This window comes from Pungitius pungitius, chromosome 15, assembly GCF_949316345.1.
Source record: "Pungitius pungitius chromosome 15, fPunPun2.1, whole genome shotgun sequence".
Classification (NCBI taxonomy): domain Eukaryota; kingdom Metazoa; phylum Chordata; class Actinopteri; order Perciformes; family Gasterosteidae; genus Pungitius; species Pungitius pungitius.
In genome coordinates, this window is record NC_084914.1 from 12,136,061 (window position 1) to 12,155,595 (window position 19,535).

A 19,535-nucleotide genomic window follows, 5' to 3' on the forward strand; every position below is an offset into this window, starting at 1 on the left:
ACATGTTTCTCATCCTCTGTTTTGTGCTTGCAGGAGCTGAGAGCCATGGCAACCAAATACAGAGGGGAGAAAAATCTGCCTGGCCGAGCTCCATCCCTCTGGCAGTCATGCTAAAACTCTTGAATCCCATGACAAAAACAACATTCCACATCTAAGTGATAGTCTTCAAGGAATTCCTGTTAAACAGAGGCATTTCTCAGTATGCATACCTCATTGTATTACAACCATCTGGTGTAACTGTTATGAATGCAAATTCTTCTGCAGATCCACACAGTCAGTGGGACCATTTTTCTTTGTGCACATGTGGAAGTTTGCATTGTCTCTCCATTACCGGGATGAGACACTGATGTCCTCTGACAGGGTGCAACAGCTTGCGTCCTGATCGCAAACTGTTATTCGGTGAGTATAGCATCGCCCCCAAAAGTTAATAACAGTTAAAAAGAGATGTCCCAGGCTCTCTGCCAGCATCAGTGCTGAGTCCACCTCCTACACAATTAGGTATGATGTTATGCCTCACAGAGCGATAGGACGTGTGGATGCCTTGTGAAATACAAAGGGGAAATTAAAGTTGCTGCACATTCACAATGGCTTTTGGTATAAGTAGTGCAGCCATGGTGGTGAGCCAAAGTTTGACCTGCGTTAGACTATGCAAGACAGGGGGTGTCAAACTCATTTCAGGTTCGGCCAGATACTGCCCAGTTCGACCGAACGTGTGGGCCACTGGTACAGGGGGGGAGGGGGGGGTGCGCGCTGCCACATCTGGCCCGCGGGGCTTGAGTTGGACACATGTGATAAAAGCAGTGAACTCGGCGGACGTGATGTCACCCGGTTGTTTGTGAACTGCTGTTTCAAAGCCTAGGGGTTTGGTATTTTTGGGTGGGGCTGATTGAGTTTGACACCACTGCTCTAGACTACTCAACACTCGCGTCACTCGCTCGCAGATGACGTGAATCCTTTAAAGGTGGAACTAAAAAGCTTTAGGGAGACAAAGAAGAGATGACAGGAGGTTGGAGAATCAAAGTATTTCAAAACTCATTTGGAAAACCACCGACTGGTGACCCAACTTATTGTTTTGTTATGCACCTTCTACACTCCTCCCTACACACACAAACACACACACAATCACACACCCCGCAAGTTAAGACATTACTCAAGGTCTCAGAAGAAGAGCAGCAGACGTTGGTTGTACCGTCTGGTATTTTACTTCATCTTATTTTATTCTTGTATTGCACCAACGCACCAAGTCAAATTCCTCTATGTGTAACATTTGTGCAATAAGTGGCTTCTTGTTTGTATATTAGAAAAAAAAACAATTCAGCCAAAGTGTTATGCCCCACAATTGTATATTTCAGTTGGTTTTAATGTTTTTTGTTACTAATTGAACTCACATTCATTCGAGCACACTTTTAATTCCTAGTTTTTAAAGATTCAATGTAGAATGTTCTCTCTAAAATAAACCACTGCCAGACCTTCCACTTCAGGCAAGGAAGAACACAAGCCAATAATATTTACTATACTCAGTAATCTCTATTTAATTGGCTATGATGCTGTCATGTTTGATACTTTGCAGGGAGATCATTCTTGAGTGCAGATTGTGTGTCTGTCACTTGAAGCATCCTTGAGAGTCTGGATGAGGCCGAGAGATGTTGTGGAAAGCCCACTGCAAGATGTCAATGGAGCACTGGAAACAAACACAGAAACAAACACAGAAGGATCCGTTGTGGAAGATAAAATTGAAACCTGATGACATCATTCGACCTCTGTCGAAATTCAAACCAGACCACAGCTCAAACCCAACCACGACACATCGCTGATCCCCTGTGCATGTGATCTAAGAATGCAGCCCGCCTTTGGTCCGACATGTCATACCCATATCATGTCTACATCAGTGTCATCGACGTGTTACTGAGCCTCACTCACGTCTCCCAGGATGGAGTCCAGTTCATCTTTATGGAGGACGGCCTCAGGGGCAGAAGACTGCTGCTCATGAAGGAGCTGGAGACACACACACACACACATACGAGAGATTACGTGGATTCCACGCCATTGTATTTAGACCATAAAGACAGTGAATACCATCCTTACATGAGCACACACACATGTGCCGATATACCTGTAAGCTCCTGGATGTTTCCGCCTCCCTCTCCGCAAAGCTGCCCCAGGACGAGCAGATGGATCTGCCTCTAAAAACAAGCACACGCACTGTGAGGGAGTCCGGCTGTTTTCATTTGTCATCCGTGTCTCTGGGAGCAATTTGAAGAAACGTACATTTGTGTTTATATTATGCACATGATACCTTAGACAATGCTGCAGCTTTTACAATCCATTAGTCGCCATTAGGCAATCATCACACCCTTAATGCAGATTGTTGATCCATACCAACACAAACAGGAATCCAGAGGAAGGTCTTAGCCAGGACGGACGTATGTGTGTACAAACTGATGCACAATCCCACCGAGCTTGTTGCACAGGACGTCTCATTATGGGAAATAGAACAGCGATAGAGGGAGTGAGGAGTGGATGTCTTACTTGGAGAAGTGGCAGTGAACGTGGAAGCGCTGCAAACACTGGAGGCAGTGAGTCAGCTCTCCGCCTTCTATGCAACAAACACCACACACCTCCCTCGCACCGAGCAGCTCTCCACCCGGGCCCTGGATACACATTTCACTTATGTTGGCAAACAGGACCGTATTTGCAGGTAGCCGTGCAATATGCGCACAGGCGGTAAAAATCAGGGTGTTAGGTGCAACAAAGGAAAAACCACCAGCTGAGGGATTACCTGGCTTCTGAGCTCATTGATAGAGGCTGTGACACAGGTGAGCGGCGAGGATGGAAGCGAGGAGAAGAAGGACACATCCACGATGGAGTCGCTCGAGCTCGTGTTTTTTTGCTGGGCATCGAGCGGCTGTGACATGAAATATGAAGAGGAAATGCAGTGCAAAAGAATAAAAAAACGTTCGTGATCGTGAAGATTTATGGAGGAGAGACGTCCAACATCAAAAGCATGTAGGAAACAAATGAATAACCATTAACGTAAATTAAATAACAGTCCATGTAGACTTCCTTCACACGCTTACTTGAAAAGATACTGGCGCATTCTCCGTTTTCACTGTGTTTCCACAGCAGCGTTCACAACGCCAAGTGCCACTGCACATAACAAATATTCCACATTACAGAGCAAGGGTTAGAAAAAAAGGCAGGCCTCGGTAACGCATTTACACACGTGTTGTGGTTTACATCTTTTGCTTTTTACCTGGGTATGGATGTGAGCGGAGGGTCCAAGCAGGTCAAGTGAAAGGCTCGAGGACAGCCATCGCAGCAGATGAGCTCCCCTCCGTCCTTACACACTGCACACTCATCATCATTACAGTGGACCTAAGCTCTCAGAAATGCACAGCACACAGTCGTGACAATACACACCTTGGAAAGGAAAGACGGAGTGACAGACTTTGAACGAGTGGATGCTCGGCGGGGGCCTGTACCGTGCCTGTGGTGGTCGCCCCCTTGCGGGGAAGCTTGTTGTCAACAGCTTTGGACTCGGGTGGCGGTTTCATCTCCTCTGAGTCAAACTCCCCAACAACTTTTCTGGCACTTCCTGTTGATTAGCAAAGCTTTACAATCCTTCCTTGCAGCGGTAACATGTTATTCAGTGCTCACACTGACGAATGTGACTGTGGTCGCAATCAGGCGTCCATCTTCGTCCATCTAATCAATGTTTGTGCCCAAACGAGACAGTGGCCTACCATCTGAGTCCAGCATCTGTTTGATATGGGTCTTCTCTGTGGCTACGTGGCTGACTGGCGGCTCAGTTAATGAGGAACACAGCGTGACTGGTCTCTGGGCGGAAGACGAAGCCTCCAGAACATCTGTGCCAGAGCGAGGGTTAAATATGTTGGAACATTATATGTTCATGTACATATTTGACTGTATTAATACGTGGAAAATTTGACTTGTAATTACTGTTTGCAGATGTCAGCTTTGGGGCAGCAGCTTCACTTTTCACTCTGTACAGCCTCACTTTGCCGCCTGGGCATATAACATGTATCATGAGGAGCTTCATCATTTTGTTCAGTTTTTTGTAAGAAGGCAGAGTCAGAAGAGATTTATCATCGGAAATAACCTGGTCTATCACTCGTCTCGGCGTGATACTGTGGGTGCAGATTGTTTGTCTCTCTCTCTCTGTGGTTCCTCTTCTTACTGTGAGGAGTTTTGAGGCTTCCGGAGGAGCTTCTCTCTGCTCTGGAACTTGCAGCGTCCTGTCCTGTCAACAAAAGATATTACAGTGTAATAAAGCCTTAGCTTAGTAAAAGAAAATCATTTTTTATTCATAATTGACAAACTCTGTTCTGAGTGGATTAGGACAGGAAATGTACACTTCTACGTCCTACCAAATTACTTTCTGAAAATCTACAAACTCTTAACTTTTCAGAAAATGTAACATGTAAAATATGTGTAGATCTTAATACCAAGTATCAATACGTTTTAATGATCATCAATTAATGAGGAATTTTGTACCGACAAATGAGGAACTTGGGGACAGGAAAAGTGAGTCACAGAATATACGATCACATTTAAATTGTTAAACAGACACACTATATATACTTGACAAATATCATGAATACACACTGGATTGCAGTTTAGTGAGCAACGTCTGCAGCTTGGGGTAGCTGTCCAGGTTGTAGTCTTTGGACAAGTTGCTCCAGAAAGCCTGAATGGTGGATCTTCTCTGTTCCAGGACCCAGGAGAGGAGGGAGTACATGGCCTTATGGATCCCTTCTCTACCTTCCTTCTCCAGCGTGTCCTTTAAAACAACAAGAGGTATGTGACCTCTGCACTCTGAACAAAACCACGTCGTGCTGTGTATCAAGTAGGCGTTTTTAAGGATTATTGTATAAAGAACAACCGGAAAATGTGATTAAAGGTCCTATTCATTAGCCATTACATTGCTTTTGTTGTTCCAGTGTTTGAATAATGAAGAAATACAAAATAGTGAAAACTGCAAACATTCCTCTAAAAAGGAAAATGGACCGAATCAATGTCTTCATATTTGTTCTTACCTTAAATAGTTGGTCAGTGAGGATGTTTTTGTCCACCAAACCGTAAAGGAGAGGGAAAGGGTCATCTACAGCCATGGCAATATCAGTCCGCAGCTCCCTCAGCAGGGAGCGCAGGTTTGTGTCCCGAAAAGCTCCCGTTCTGGACATGATGCGCTTTGTGTGCCAATGAAACTCAAGTTGTTCCCGACGGCACAGGACCCCAGATCATTCAAGAGGTACTGTCAAGTTATTTTTTTGTATTCAATCATGTTTATCGGGCCTAACTGTCTCAGTCCTCCTGATGATCCTCAGGGTGATCGAATGACAGGCCGTCAGTCCAGGGGAATACCTGTCCTCTTACATAAGGAGGGCTGAGTGTGAACCACCTGAAAACGTCACACTGACAGTTTCCTTCTTAAAAGGTTCTTTCCAACACTGCTTCCCCTTAACTATCAGGTTTTCAGACGCTGTCTCACCTCATGACTGTCTCAGCTCAGAATTGGTGCAGTAGTTATTGCAGGAGAAAAGTAACTCTGTAAACAACGAACTGATTGAAAGTTGGATTTTAGGGTTGGTTGAATGCTTCTTTTATCGGCCGATTTGCCTCTGCTGCTGTCGCTCTAAGTGAAGAGAACAAACTAAATAGAAATCAATTCTTCAGCACACACATAGCTTGACTTAAAGTTGTCTCGGGGCGAACGGGAGTGTGAATGGTTGTCCGTCGTTATCTGTCAACCTGTTTAGGGTGAACGCTCCTTTTTGCCCAGTTCCAGCGCGGCCTTGGACAGTACAAGCAGTTCTAAGGGAATGAATGGATGGCTACATATAGACAGTGCTATTGCTAAATGCTAGCACACTCCTAACCCAGTGAGTAATTAGCATAAGTGATTCTCAGGCCAATAGAAAGAGTAAGTGATATCATTAAGGACAATTAGAAACAGTTAAGTCAAATGTTGAATTAAGTCCAGTAGTTTACCCGCTACTTGTTAACAGTTATTAGTTGGACCTATTGACAAAGTTTTGTTTGGGAGAGTGAAGCCCTTTAATCTGTAATTTATTAATCATTTAACATTTTACATTATTCATACTGGTGAACAAGGACCACTTCTACAGAGGGACGTTCACAACATACATATTACATCATTATATACAGTGCAGTGCATTACAGTGGATCGTTATATGTGTGTTACCGGGAGGAAGGGAGGGAGATACTGGGAAGGAGAGAGGGTCTGAAGGGAAACGGGAAAGAGAGAGGAGTGGTTTGGAGGGAGCGGGAGTTGTGATTGCAAGTTGTATTTTATTACTTCCTTTCTTTTTTTAAACCACAGTACAGTTTGTTCTAAAAAAGTTAAACCCATAGAGAGAAAGAGTGCCACATTTTTACAGCTACTGTTAGGTGAACCTACGGAAAGTCGACTCATGTGGGTATATCAAATGAGATACATTTTGTCATGAGATGCTATAGAGAGATGCTATAAAACATTCTAAGATAGTCAACCTCCCTCCAGAGTGCATAGACCCTGAAGGGCAGGCCAAAGGTCAAAGATCAACGTGCATGCGTGCTGCAGACATTCAGACTTGTTCGGCCATCAGGAAAAATGGCCGACCCCCCCACTACTTCTTCCTTCTATGTTTAGGCATCATTTTTGGTGCTTTCCCTTTTTATATATAAAAAATACAAAACATAACAGCGAAAAGAATTACGGCGGTTGTCCCGTTTCCTCCTTTTTCATTCTTCCAAAACAGTTTTTTAGCTCGTTTTCATTTTGACATTTGGTTGTTTTTTTTACCCACCTTTCCTCCTCCAGTCACTTACATATTGACAAAGTATACAATATTGTACAACTGAACAAGAATGAAAGATAACATTTGATTTGTCAAATCAGATACAAGCCTTGCATCCTATATCCAATCAGAGAAGTCAACTGGAAGCTAGCCGGTAGTAAGCAGCACAACAAGCCTATGGTGTGAAGGGAGCTGTCCGATTTCCACTCTGCATTAACATGAGCACCCGGCCTCGGGGACAGTGGCCTCTACTGGTTTGTCCAGCTTGATGTCGATCACTGGGAATTGTCCAGTTAAGGAAAAGGAAAGAGAAAATCAAATATTATAAAATTACACGGGTAATGCATTGAATTATTAGTTACAGTGTAAATGGTTTGTTTTTTCTCTTTTCTTAGTAAAAAGAGAAAACACACGTTACATGGGATCCCTAAACTACATTACTGTTTCACACTATTTCATCATCATTTTAAAGTCATACACAGTCATAGCCTAATGTTTTGTTACTAAGAGTAAAAAAAACCTCACAATATTAATTATATCAACACTGCACTGTATTTCTTTGCAATAACAACGCCGCAATAAGACTGCATTAAGCAGTCTTGTTAAAGGGTAATAATATTCCTGTAATGCGTAACTATTTAATAGATATTTAGTAATGCAAAACATCCCGTACTATAGAGTGGATATTACTTCTGATCGCCAACACCGTAATTGTCTAATGTAATAACTTTTCCATCAGCTATTCATCCTTTATCACACATGGAAATGCCACATCCGAGACACGCAGTACGTGGTGCTCTCCTACGCCTCCCCACCACCTTCCTGGCTCTGTGCATCCTCACTACCAAGCAAAAAGGTTTTAATGGCTGATGCCTCGGTAGACAGTAGGCTGAGCGAGCTGTTTGTTCTCGAGCCAACAACCACTAAGAGATTAAAAATAAGCTGTCTATTTGTTGTCTGCATGGCTCTCTGCGCAGTGAGTCACAGTGGCTGGAAAAGGATACTGCCTTCAGGATTTGCATCGTCCAGGCTTTCCATTCCAGGTAGAGCTGCTGCAACACGACGAAACAGCTAGGAGGAGAGAAAAGGGAGGAGGAGAGGCAGGGTAAGGCATCAGAAAAGATTTAAGAGAAGTAGGGAAATAGGAAATATGGAGGGAGGCATGCGAGAGTATTAGCTAGTAGTAGTAGTTGCAGTGTTCAGCCTTGAGTTCTCTTCTTCCTTTCTTTGCTACGTTTGCCCTGATTCCCATTAGGGTTATATGTAAACACTATTTTATATATGCATGTTGGTGACTTGATCACTTACACACAGCAATGGCAGAAAAGCTGTGAGCAACTGATGCCCAAAAGGCTGTGAAATATGGCGAAAAAGCAAAGATCACCTGTTTGACATTGCAGCCCGTCTTGGCACTGGTCTCGATAAACATGACGTTCAGCTCTTTGGCTCTCTGCTCTCCTTCCTCAATCATGATTTGCCTGCAGGGACATTTTTTCGCTCACATGTTGCTGGAATGATGGCCCTTCTGCAATCTTCTATCTTAGTGTCAAACAGTGCATGAAGTGAAGCTCACCTCTTCTCTTCGAGATCTGTTTTGTTGCCGACTAGCATGATGATGACATCACTTCCTCTCTCTGTCCTGACGTCGTCAATCCATTTGCAGGTCTGCTGGAATGAGTTCACATCTGTGGGGACAAGACTTTAATATTTAATACTATCTTTTTTTTGTGCTAGCTGTGTTGCTGCAAAATGAACCAAATGACCACATGGAGCTTCTTTACTGTGTCAGAAAACATGTAATGTCTACATACGCTCCGGAAAATGAGCACTCTCTTACTTGTAATGTCATAGACAACCACAGCTACTGTAGAGTCCCGAATGTAGCTGGGGATGAGACTCCTGAAACGCTCCTGTCCAGCAGTATCCCACAGCTGCAGCCTTACCTGCATTTACACACACACACACACACTTTAAGAAGCTGCTTCCACATACACACAGACTATACTGATGTAAGGCCTCATAAGTACACATTCGAAGGGTGGGATAAGCCAGTATTAGCGTGTGAGCAGGCTGCCACTCTGCTGACAAAGAAATACTATTACTATTAGCTAAAGAAGATGGTCCATAAGAAAGGCTTTGACTTTTTAGGGCTGGAAAAGATATTTCCAGCAGAAATAACCTTAGGATAATCTTGTTAGTCATGGAAGAGAGAAGTAATTAAGCAAATCAAATCAAAGATTAGTAAAACCAGAATGGAAATTGGGACATTTCTAACGTTGGATGTTGACTGGCTAAAATAAGACAGTAAACAAGCACAAATAAATGAATTAAACATGGAGATACATGTAAATAGTAAATGAGAATCAAGGCTTCCTACTGTTCGGTCTTCGAGGTACATTGTCTTCGATAGGAAGTCTATTCCAATGGTGGCCTGGAGGGGAGGAGGAACAAAAGAAGGGAAGGGAGAGTGTGGGGTAATCGTTATGAACCAGACTTTAAAAGCTCAATGTCCTCGGCCCCATCTGTTGTTCCCTCACAGATTAAACTTTGTTTCATAGAAGAAAAACACGAAAAGCTGTTGAAAAAAGTGGAAAAAAAGGCCAATAAGCACCGAAATTCAATTAGACTAAAAAACTAATTTCGTTTGTATTGCCCACAGGGCTCAATCATCCAAACTCGTTAGGTAGCAAGACTTCTAGGAAAAGCAACAGACAGAACCTTGTGTGTCACTTCTAAGAGCGTAATATTGCCATTATAACATTTCCGTTTTGATAATTGCATGGATAGCATTCATACCTGGTGTCATAGAACCTGGCTTTGAATTGATATCAAGCAGGGATCTTGGGCGACAAACATATATCATTGTAACATTGTTCAGTTGGTAACCTATTATACCACACCAGGCGTTTCACATTGTAGTTCCATTTATTCAAATCTAAAATCAGAGAAGGATTTGTGAAAATCGTTGGAATATTTAGGCAAGAAATATTGAACTAGGGTTGATGCAAAGTTAGCTGCCCCACCATCCCTTCTTCAGTAGAGATATTCACCATTGCAAGTCATCAATTCATGCATTAACTTATGCTCAATAAGTGTATCCGTTTTTTGGGTTCTGTATCCGGTCAAAGTCTCACCTGATACGTGTTGTCGAAACTGTCATACATGAATCTAGTGATGAGGGATGTTTTCCCCACTAGAAGAGAGAAAAGAGGTTGGTTTTCAGAATAGGTGCAGAACAGCTTAAGTCATAAAGAATAAGTCATAAAAAATCATGACTAATAATTCAAAAGTTTTGTATAAAAATAGATGTTGTGTTCCTTGGTGTGACAAATAATTGACCACTGTAATAAGGAGATAAACAACATCAATAATGTAAAATTAACTGATTTGAATGGTGATGTATCCAGAAATAATTTTTTAAAAGTCTGATAAAAACGGTCAAAAAGTATTCTTCGGCCTGATCATATAAAGATTTAAAGAGATGAAACAGACCACCGTGGATAAACCGTGCACTGCAGAAGCGTGACCCAATTTGACTTTAATTACCATTATATTGTATGATTGTTTGTGTTTTGTGTTGTTTTAAATGTATTTTGTTTTGTGCATGTGTATCAAGGCCTCTGTATACAGAGGGGTGTAGAACCTATTTTCTGTTGGGCAACTGATCAGTATACTGGATTAAGTTATTTTTTCAGTTCTTATTGCATTTATTCTCTCTCCTTTGTTTTATTGTGGCGAGGGTAAAATATTAGAGAAAAAAATAGGAAGTGCTGTACCCAAAAATGAACGAGGCCATCCTGAAGCACATAGATCCAAAACACGTACATTTAGCAGCACAAAAGCTGGGACTTCTGAAGATGATCAAGGTGAGTCTGGTTAGCTGGATTCTTATGTTTTATTCTTATGTTTTCTAAAACATCGTTTTACTGCACATAAGTGAGGACTGTAGTTTTCCAGCAGGCCCCAGGCTTTCACGCAGGGTTTGGAGCCAGCGATGGACGGTGGCCACGCAGGGCCTCCACGCACCACCGTGGACAGTAACGTTGCAGCGCAGGCCACACAAACACACAACGACACTACTTCACATGCACAAGACACACACACACACACACACACACACACACTGGAGCACCACAGACACAAACAGCAATCGAGCTGTTGTCATCTCAGGTCTTATTGTCTGTGTGCTGCTGTTGTCATTTATAGGATGTGCGCTCCTCTGGATGTCTGAACACGTACACAGCTTTACGCCGATGAACCATTATCGATCCGCACCTCCCGAATATGTGCCGTCACATGAAATGTCTCTCTCTCACACACACACAGTCATTCCCACCCTGAAAATATGCTTTTTTTTAAACAGAAGGCATACTCTTGTGGCGTTGTTACAAATTGGTTATTTGTGTGACCGAGCCGGAGACTGCGAGGCGGAGAGATGCCACAGACATCGGGAGCCTTGGGTGTGTCCCGGACGGACACATGGGGGGACCGTTTGTTATCAGCTCCGAACAAGACACACAATACAACACCCGAGCTGCAAGTACATGTTACACTCGCCATGTACTGGAATAAAGGATTGTTCGTATTGTAGGACAAATTAAGCAGTTTTGTGAAAACAGGCATTTGTCGGTCACTGCAGCACACATCAAAACATCCCGATTCACATCGCCTGCTCTGATGGAAAATGTGGCGATTTGCGACAACCCGACGAGGGTGTTCAGTGCAATCAGCAATTGTAGTGATCATGATCGATATACTTATTCAAAGAAGAGAACGATTCATATGCATGCGGGGTTTTTCCCCCCGTCTTGTTCGATTAATAAGATCCTCTGCTGGCACAGATTGTGCCTAAAGGTGCATGGGCGTCACGTTGACCAAAAACAAGCCGGCCACATCCTCGAGATTCAGCAAAAACAACTTTCTAAATCCACAAAGATGACATACATGGCCTCCTACGTTTGCGCATGTTTAGCATAAGGGGAGGATAACAGCGAACCTCCCGGAGGTTTAACTCACCGCTCTGCTCCCCCAAAAAGACCAGTTTAAATTTCCTCAGGGGGTTCCCCAAATCTCCTCCAGCGGACATGGCGGCAGATAAAGGGCTCAACTCGGATTATTTGAAATGTTTTTTTATCGCTCGGCGTCTCCTAAGGCTGCGGGTGCGCAAGGGGATCCTCCTCTCCTCACAGAATGATGGGAATGCAGCTCAGCATCCTCCTGTCAGTTCAGGCCGCCAGTGCGCCTGCGCGACCTCACCTATTTCAATCCGTCACCTCTCTATAGGCAACGGAACGACGCGGTGCTTTTATGCAGCTAGAGGACAACTTGTGGTACCTACATGGGGACAGGGCAGAACATATAGAGGCACACCAGTGATCAAATATACTTTTCATTCCACTATATTTGAATTGACAGTATAGTGACTTTACAGATTGAAGAGGTGATGATAAAACATTGCATCATCTTTTAAAACATGAAGCATTGTTAAAGTAGAGTATTTCAATTCAAACCCAAATGATTCCTTTTTAATGGATATGTTGATCTACAGAAACAACTCCTAAATGTTTAGTTATTTCTAAATAAAAACATGTACAAATGTTTCATTAAACACTACAATACATTTTTTTATCATAGCTCATTTAAGAATTCCAGCCCCTGTAGAATAATCTAATGAGGAAGAATTAAATAACGTTAGGTAGAAATGTTAGTCCACAGTTCATTTCTGCACAACACCATGGTACCAAAAACTGAGTGAGGGTCTCAAGGGGTAATCAGGCATTCATTTAGGGGCCATACGGGAGGAATGCAAACCAAGAAAGGTCAAAACTAAAGAAATGGAAATAGACAATGGATGGGAAGGAGAGGCATCAATGGGAAGCATTTTTTTTTTACAGTAACTGCGATGTAAACCACTAATAAATATTTATCACTAAAAGATTCAACAGAATTGTATTTGACTCTCGCAAAAATAAACCCCAACACGTCATTGTTTTGTGAAAAAAATGTCAAATTCAACCTGAAATGCTAGTTTTCAAAATCAAACAGCTCTGCCTCCTTCTCTTTCCAGAAAGCAAAACTGCGGTCAATGTATTTACAAATGTCTGTGTCCCTGCCACGCTCGCCTGGAGGCGCAGTCGGATCCGTCACTACTTTGGGTAAGAGTCTGGAGTCTGACAACATTGACGAGGATGGCGGTAACGGTGATGGACAGCGACACGGCCCGGAGTCCCCGAAGAAGGCCACTTTGATGTCCTCGAAGCCGTCGCTCCATCTCCGCTTGCCGGCACGGATCTCCTGGAGAACGGCCTTGTGGAAGTCCCTCACCACCTCCCAGGAGAAGCTGCCGACGTGATCAAACACCTCGAAGCAGAGCAGATGCCTCATCTTCCTCTCCTCGGGCGACAGCTCTTGCTCAAGGATGTTAAAATATCCCAACATGAAGAGGTCAAGGGTCAAAGTGTCGTGGGTCACTGCAGCACCATCCACGTCGGGAAGGAATTGCTCCGGGGAGAAGGTCACTTGAGGTCGGGGATTTGGGGAGGAGTCGGAGGTCGACAAACAGGACTTCCGTGCACTTTTGAGTTGTAGCTTGTTCCTCCAGCAGCTCAGCATCTTGTCCACAGCCCCTCGTTGTTTGCAGAATTGAAACATGGAGGCGGCTCTCTGTTGGGGCGGTTCTCCTGTCGCTCTCCCCGGCAGTGCTTCTTGTCTGTTTCTCACTGAAATAGCGTACGCAGATTTCTTCCAGTGGCTCAGGAACAGCACCACTATACGCTCTTTCCTTAAGCTTGTGGTCTCCATCACAGGTTGTTTAGGAGGATCACCGTTGCTCACCTTAAAACTCAGGACCGTGTTGTCCTCCTGGTTATTTACTCCGGACGCTCCAAACGCTCCCTGGACTGGACCTCCTTTCCGAACCCCAGCGAAGGGATAAATACCACCAATCTGACCTTCAAAGTTGGATCTCAAGTTTCTCACTGACACCCCGGACTGTTGGATCTCCCTCTCCACCCTTTCCCTCCGTGCTCTGCTGTAGCTGTTGGTCTCCAGACGATGGCTAAAAGCGGACGCCATCCCTATATGAGGAATCCGACATGCGTTGGAGGTCTCCCCGTGTGTCTGCGTGGCCTCGTGGCCCATAGCTCTTATCCCCTGCAAACCCTTCATCTCATCCATCATCCCTTCCACTATCCTCCTCTCCCCCCCGTCCCCTGTGGTTTGAGTCAAATTAGCGACCAGCAGTGACATACTCTTGACGATCTCTGAGACACGACTGCACCACCCGGGCAAGGTCAGGTGCATTTCCCCCTCGGCATCCATCTTTTGTAGGACCTCCCTGTTAATGGAGATGCTTACGATGGGATCAGGTAAGATGGCCCGCAGCTCCTCCGTCAGCCTGGTCAGCTCCAGCTCATAGGCCTGGCAGCGTTTCTGCAGGGAGACAGTCTCGATCTGCTGCTGCAGGTACGCCAGGTCGTCCTCTGTCAGGAGCTCCCCAAAGGGACCCAGGACTGCATTGTGGGCTTGGGAGAACTTCCAACCATCCACTGGTGCGTAGTCATCACTCAAGTCCTGTTAGAGGGATGAAGTGGTTATATACCACATTTCTTTTGTGCATAGTCAAGCACATACTTTAACCCTTGGTTGATTTGCACAGCTGAAAACAATAGTAACAAAATGGTGAGATGCACTTTTTGTCTTGATGTTTTATCATTTGGCTCAGTTGTGCTCATGTGTTTAATCGTTTTGTGGCTTCTCCGCAATTTTTGCTGAATAACAGACACCTGTTTGTTCATGGAAAGTCTGTGCAAACTTGTACTTTACATGTTTTTCTAAATATCCAACACGGAGTATAAAAATAAGTGCACGTGTACCTGTCTCCTCTGGTCCTCCTCATCCTGCAGTCTGACCCGAAGCTGCCGCACCATCACCTGACGTTTCCACTCCGCTATGGGGCGGCCGGCTTCATCGTGAGTCGGCACCAGGGAGTCGATGTCAGCCAGGATCACATCGACAATCGGTATCTCCTCCAACAGCTGCTCTCCGTCAAGCTTCTGTCAGCGTTCAACGATGTAAGACAGTCACAGTGTCAGTGCTAAAGCTGCATTTGTGAAAATAATACGCAATACGTCTATTTTCTCCTGCAGTTCTATTTATCTGTTGGTGTACCATTATCAAGTGTGCACCAGTGGGTCTTAGAGGTCATATAGTAAGTCTGTGCCGTATACTGAAAATAAAAAAGAATTCCTTTAGTTTAGGTGTTTGGCCTCACGCAGAATTAACATTAATAAGCCAGCTTAGGTGACGTAGCATGGGGCCTTTAAAATGGGAGATCGCTAGGATTGTTTTTTTGCTTCATGCCACATCCATGTACAAGACACTTTGTTTTTGTATAACAAATTGTTAATTATTAAAAAACAAATTCCCTAAAGAAAATATCAACACACACTTTTTTGGAAGGTTTTGTTGTCACTGGCTCACCGTTTGTCCCGTGAAGACCGCAGTGAGGCCCGCCTTCCTCAGAGACTTAATAGACTTCATGTGGGACATCAGGGACAGATCCCTGTCTGGAGGCTTTAGATAGCTGAACGATGTAACCACTGAAAACAAACATAACAAAGGCCAAATTGCAGTTTGATTAAAAAATGAAGAAAAAAAATGTTTTTATTAAAAACACTATTTGCTAGATAGTTTGTCAATTGTACAAAATGAAATCCCAACGTGTTCTGAATCTGACCTGAAGAGGCCACTTGTACATTCTGCATGGAGCCGGTGTTCTGTTTCTTTAAGGGGGCAGCAGGGATCAGAGAGGAAGAGGTCACAGGAAGTGGTGAAGGGTGGCGAGGCAGAGGAAGCACCTCCTTCACTGGCTGCTAGGGACACCAACACACTCAAAGGGGTGAGCAATGATTGAAATGGAAGATCATCTCTGTTTTGTTTTTATTCATCCTCAGGATATACCTTTAGAATATAAGTTGTTTTTTTTAAGAGATCAAGTATTTCTTTCACGACTGCATTGCCCATCCTCGGTTATACTATCAGCTCTTTGATGAATGAAAACACAGATCTATCCCACATGTATTTTTATGATATTTACAACACTTTTGTGCAGCAGATGCTTTTGTGTGCACATGAGTGCATGTGTGAGGCATGTGTGCATACATATACATCTCCCACCTTCTCAAAGCACCTTTTACTGCCTGTTTTGCCGCCCGCCATAAAGTGAAGCTGTATTTGACATTCAGAGCAGGACAATAGCATCAAACAACAGTTGGGAAAGGCCAATTGAGTGGTCGATGGTTGTATGTCGGATTTAATCACACAATATGGCTGTGGTCCTTTCAGACATATCAGTGAAACTCTCATGTTACAGTGTGTAACACTGTCCTACTGTTATTTCAGTTCCTGCACTGTTGATTGGTCACCTTGTTGCTCTCCATGTAGGCACTGCTCATTCACAGTCCATACTTTCACAGCAGCAGGAGCTCCTCTTTCTGAAACTGATAACAAGAAGAAAATACAGAAAGAACATCCGCATAAAATGAGAAAAAGAGGACCCCACCTGTAGAGAAATTTGACACAGAGCAGTGAGTATAAAGGATTTCGAAGGAATCATCTAAGAGAATGAGGGCCAATTTATGCTGCACACGCTCAATTCAACAGCTTGTAGTAATTGGAACAAAAACAAAAAGTGGTGAAACGGGACCCCAATCAGTGAAGGTAGCGTAGCCCACACGGAGTGCATGAGAAAGTGTGTTAGACCTGGGAGAGACATGATATCCTGCTTCAGGTAACCTTATTGATTCAAAGGACTTTCTAACAAGCTCCACGCCACTGAATAGAATAAATAGGTTATTGCGTTTATATTGTTTCTCCCAAATAAATGCACAAAGCATTATAAGAAGTCACCTTCCTTGTTATCGGTAGCTTTTTAAATGTTTCATCTTCAAAATATATTAATAGAATTTTGAAATGTTTTGTGTTAAGTAAATTTAACATTTAATATTTTCATTACACCTGTGATTGAGGAAAGCTTGAAATACATTTCATTTAGTGTATTTACCAAACTAATGCTTTTCATTCTGATGGATGGCAATAATTTGCAATATACATAAAACTAAAACATCATGTTATTTGTGTGCATCATACTTAATTTACTATTTTTTTTTAAAGAAAGGCAGAAATAACAAAGGAGGTTCAATCTGAGCTTTAAATTTCTCAATATATTACTTTATTCCCCTGAAGTTTCCGATGTCCACACATTTATGATCTGATTCATGTAATATATAATAATAACACATATCAATATTTAAACATATATCTATCTAGATATATATATATACACATGATATCCTGATAAACATTAGTATGCACGCAGTACTTACAATATGGTGCAGAAACTGCGGAATCACCAACAATGTGACAGCGGATGAATGCTGTAGGTTTCAAAAAACTATGAAAAAATGGAATCAGAAAGTAACAAGGCTTGAATTCCAGAGATTGTTGTCTCTTAACTCTGGAGTAGCCAATGAACAGTCAGACCAAGCGGCAGCATCACCTGGACCCAAACCTCAGACAGGGGGCCTTCTTAGTGTACATAATTAAAGAAGTGGGATAGGATAACCCGCACCTGGAAGTATAGAACAATAGCTCCGTGAATGTATGCAAGAGACAACATACCGTTGGCTGATGGAGCAGGTGCGTGTGCGCACTTCTGGTTGAACACCTTTTCACAGGCTCAGGCGCACGCGTGTGTGTGTGTGTTCACATCAGGTTCACGCTTATGATACAAGATGACTCAACGCTACTTCCACATTTATATTACTAAACCAACCATTTTAGCTACTTTAAGTGTATCATTATTCTGATACCAGCGCTTGGATTCAGTTGCACATTTCGTTACCAACTCCCACTGCCATAGTTTACTGCCCAAGGAAACAACACCATGACAAACAAATATTTACACTCAAACGTGTTTTGTTGCTGACAACACGATGCTGCAGCCACGGCCGTGGACAAGGGCCGTGGCTGCAGCGCGTCATCCGCTCTGCAGGGAGGGCTATCGGCTGCAATCCGCCGTCCCTTTGGGACTTTTAGGGGGGCAGGAAAGGTTGTAGCCGACCCCCCCTCACATAGACCCTTTGAGCCCCTTCCCTCTGGCAGGAAGCTGCGGTCCATCGGGACCAAGACCTCCAGCCACAGAAGCAGCATCTTCCCCTCATCAGTTGGTCTCATGAACCAAGTCCGAGCACTCCATTGACCCACATGCTCCATCCCCGGAACATCTGCACAGTGGTTTCTCTCACCACGGGAACATATGGACATACATACGTGTTTCAATGTACTTATCTTTTTATATTGTTTTAATTTTTCTTGTATAATTTTATCTTATTTTACTCTTGTTTTATTCTATTTAATTCTTAAATCGCACCAATGGTCAAGACACATTCCTCTATGTGTAACATATGTGGCAATAAATGGCTTCTGATTCTGATGCTATCCTGATTCAATGGGCTGACTGCTCTGTAGACCTTTACTGTGCTTTAATCTTTTTTACTTGTGTCGTGGTGGACAATGTATATAATTGCTTAAAAAGAATCAATGCGTCTAATCAAATGTTGGGATTTAATCTTGATCGTTCAGTTGCAATACTTTTCTTTGTTTCTCTTCACGCACATTTTATGTTATGATAATATAATACATTTTTACCAAGTTGACAATTACCAAACCAAAATTTTTGTAAAACAAGTTACCTTGATTAGATAAATGTACCTTTAAAAGGTTTGGATCAACTACCTCATCATATTTTCTTATAATTTCTCACTTTCTACTCTCAACTACTTTTTCCGCAGTTTTTAATGTTGGCTGCTTACTTTCAGACTTTACGTCAGGGTTTAGCTCTCTGCATAGCTGTGTATAGTCCAAACATAGAGAAGGCAGATATATGGATACAGAAGACATGATTAAATATTCAACGTTCAATACATACTGTATAAACTTACCAAGAGTATTGTTCAGCAGTTAGGTGCTGTAACCTCAGTATGTATTGGGAGGCAGGTGACCCTTACTCAGCCTTGGGCCTTTGTGTTGACTCCAGTATTTCTGCCTCTGTTATTAGGAGATTAGTCTGAATGACCCCGCTGCAGCTGAGCACACGGTGAGTAGAACATAATCAATAATGGAAGGCTGCACAAACGCAGAAGAACAGACTCACACAGGCGATCACATGGGTTCCCCCTGAGCACAGTACAGAGACTGTTCTGCAACAGACCTGAGAACAGCAGGATGATATTTTCTCCAATTATTGAGTTTCTCGTGTTCAGGGTCAGGTTTTTGTTTTTTTATTACTCTTACATATCGTACATATTAAACCTGTTGATAATCTCGATCAACATATTACCAGGATCATCTGTGTCTGATGATGAATGTTTTTTTAAAGGAATTCAGAACGCATGGCACTTTAAAAAATAACTTTGAACTTTGAATCTGGTACATCGGCCGTTACATAAAAATAAAAAAAGAAACATTATTAGAATCAGGTTGAAGAATGGAGATGTTCTGGTGGTTGGATTTTGTTAAATTGTTTTGCAGAGCTCATATCCTGTCTTTCTGAAAAGCTAACCAGCTGCCTGTGGCTCCACATTGAATTGACAGAGATGAATGTGATATCAATCTTCTCATCTAACTCTCAGCAGCAAAGCGAATAAGCATATT

At 43.0% G+C, this 19,535-nt stretch overlaps 3 protein-coding genes across 3 annotated transcripts; all 3 read right to left on the bottom strand.

Moving 5' to 3' along the window:
* Nucleotide 1: 1 nt before the first annotated feature.
* aire (autoimmune regulator) lies at nt 2–5,290 on the bottom strand. The gene is made up of 13 exons (XM_062557863.1): nt 5,058–5,290; nt 4,627–4,801; nt 4,121–4,261; nt 3,961–4,026; nt 3,744–3,866; nt 3,483–3,595; nt 3,254–3,375; nt 3,069–3,147; nt 2,780–3,019; nt 2,550–2,651; nt 2,114–2,218; nt 1,921–1,995; nt 2–1,681 (listed from the first exon to the last, which is right to left on the bottom strand). Exons 1-13 carry the CDS (start codon nt 5,202–5,204, stop codon nt 1,604–1,606), a joined length of 1,566 nt encoding a protein of 521 aa, XP_062413847.1. The 5' UTR covers nt 5,205–5,290; the 3' UTR covers nt 2–1,603.
* A 783-nt stretch (nt 5,291–6,073) lies between these two features.
* Nucleotides 6,074–12,060, bottom strand: rab6bb (RAB6B, member RAS oncogene family b). Its single transcript, XM_037459126.2, has 8 exons — nt 11,838–12,060; nt 9,956–10,014; nt 9,199–9,252; nt 8,659–8,764; nt 8,395–8,506; nt 8,206–8,299; nt 7,826–7,892; nt 6,074–7,099 (listed from the first exon to the last, which is right to left on the bottom strand). The coding sequence occupies exons 1-8, from the start codon at nt 11,905–11,907 to the stop codon at nt 7,035–7,037; spliced, it is 627 nt and encodes a 208-aa protein (XP_037315023.1). The 5' UTR covers nt 11,908–12,060; the 3' UTR covers nt 6,074–7,034.
* Nucleotides 12,061–12,536: 476 nt separating this feature from the next.
* On the bottom strand, nt 12,537–16,303 carry espnlb (espin like b). Its single transcript, XM_062557790.1, has 6 exons — nt 16,247–16,303; nt 15,559–15,694; nt 15,303–15,421; nt 14,696–14,875; nt 14,010–14,393; nt 12,537–13,928 (listed from the first exon to the last, which is right to left on the bottom strand). Exons 1-6 carry the CDS (start codon nt 16,274–16,276, stop codon nt 12,846–12,848), a joined length of 1,932 nt encoding a protein of 643 aa, XP_062413774.1. The 5' UTR covers nt 16,277–16,303; the 3' UTR covers nt 12,537–12,845.
* Between the last annotated feature and the right edge of the window lie 3,232 nt (nt 16,304–19,535).

What these genes read in the sequence shown, in the direction of transcription:
- rab6bb (XM_037459126.2), bottom strand. Translation starts at nt 11,907, where the DNA reads ATGTCCGCTGGAGGAGATTTGGGGAACCCCCTGAGGAAATTTAAACTG. An exon ending in GTTTCGACAACACGTATCAG is followed by an intron (nt 9,253 to 9,955) that starts GTGAGACTTTGA and finishes CCTCCCCTCCAG; the next exon opens with GCCACCATTGGAATAGACTT. An exon ending in CGGGCTGCAATGTCAAACAG is followed by an intron (nt 7,893 to 8,205) that starts GTGATCTTTGCT and finishes CTCTCCTCCTAG; the next exon opens with CTGTTTCGTCGTGTTGCAGC.
- aire (XM_062557863.1), bottom strand. Translation starts at nt 5,204, where the DNA reads ATGTCCAGAACGGGAGCTTTTCGGGACACAAACCTGCGCTCCCTGCTG. An exon ending in GCTCACTAAACTGCAATCCA is followed by an intron (nt 4,262 to 4,626) that starts GTGTGTATTCAT and finishes TTTTGTTGACAG; the next exon opens with GACAGGACGCTGCAAGTTCC. An exon ending in GGGCGACCACCACAGGCACG is followed by an intron (nt 3,376 to 3,482) that starts GTACAGGCCCCC and finishes CTGAGAGCTTAG; the next exon opens with GTCCACTGTAATGATGATGA.
- espnlb (XM_062557790.1), bottom strand. Translation starts at nt 16,276, where the DNA reads ATGAGCAGTGCCTACATGGAGAGCAACAAG. An exon ending in CCTACATGGAGAGCAACAAG is followed by an intron (nt 15,695 to 16,246) that starts GTGACCAATCAA and finishes TGGTGTCCCTAG; the next exon opens with CAGCCAGTGAAGGAGGTGCT. An exon ending in AGGAGGACCAGAGGAGACAG is followed by an intron (nt 14,394 to 14,695) that starts GTACACGTGCAC and finishes TCCCTCTAACAG; the next exon opens with GACTTGAGTGATGACTACGC.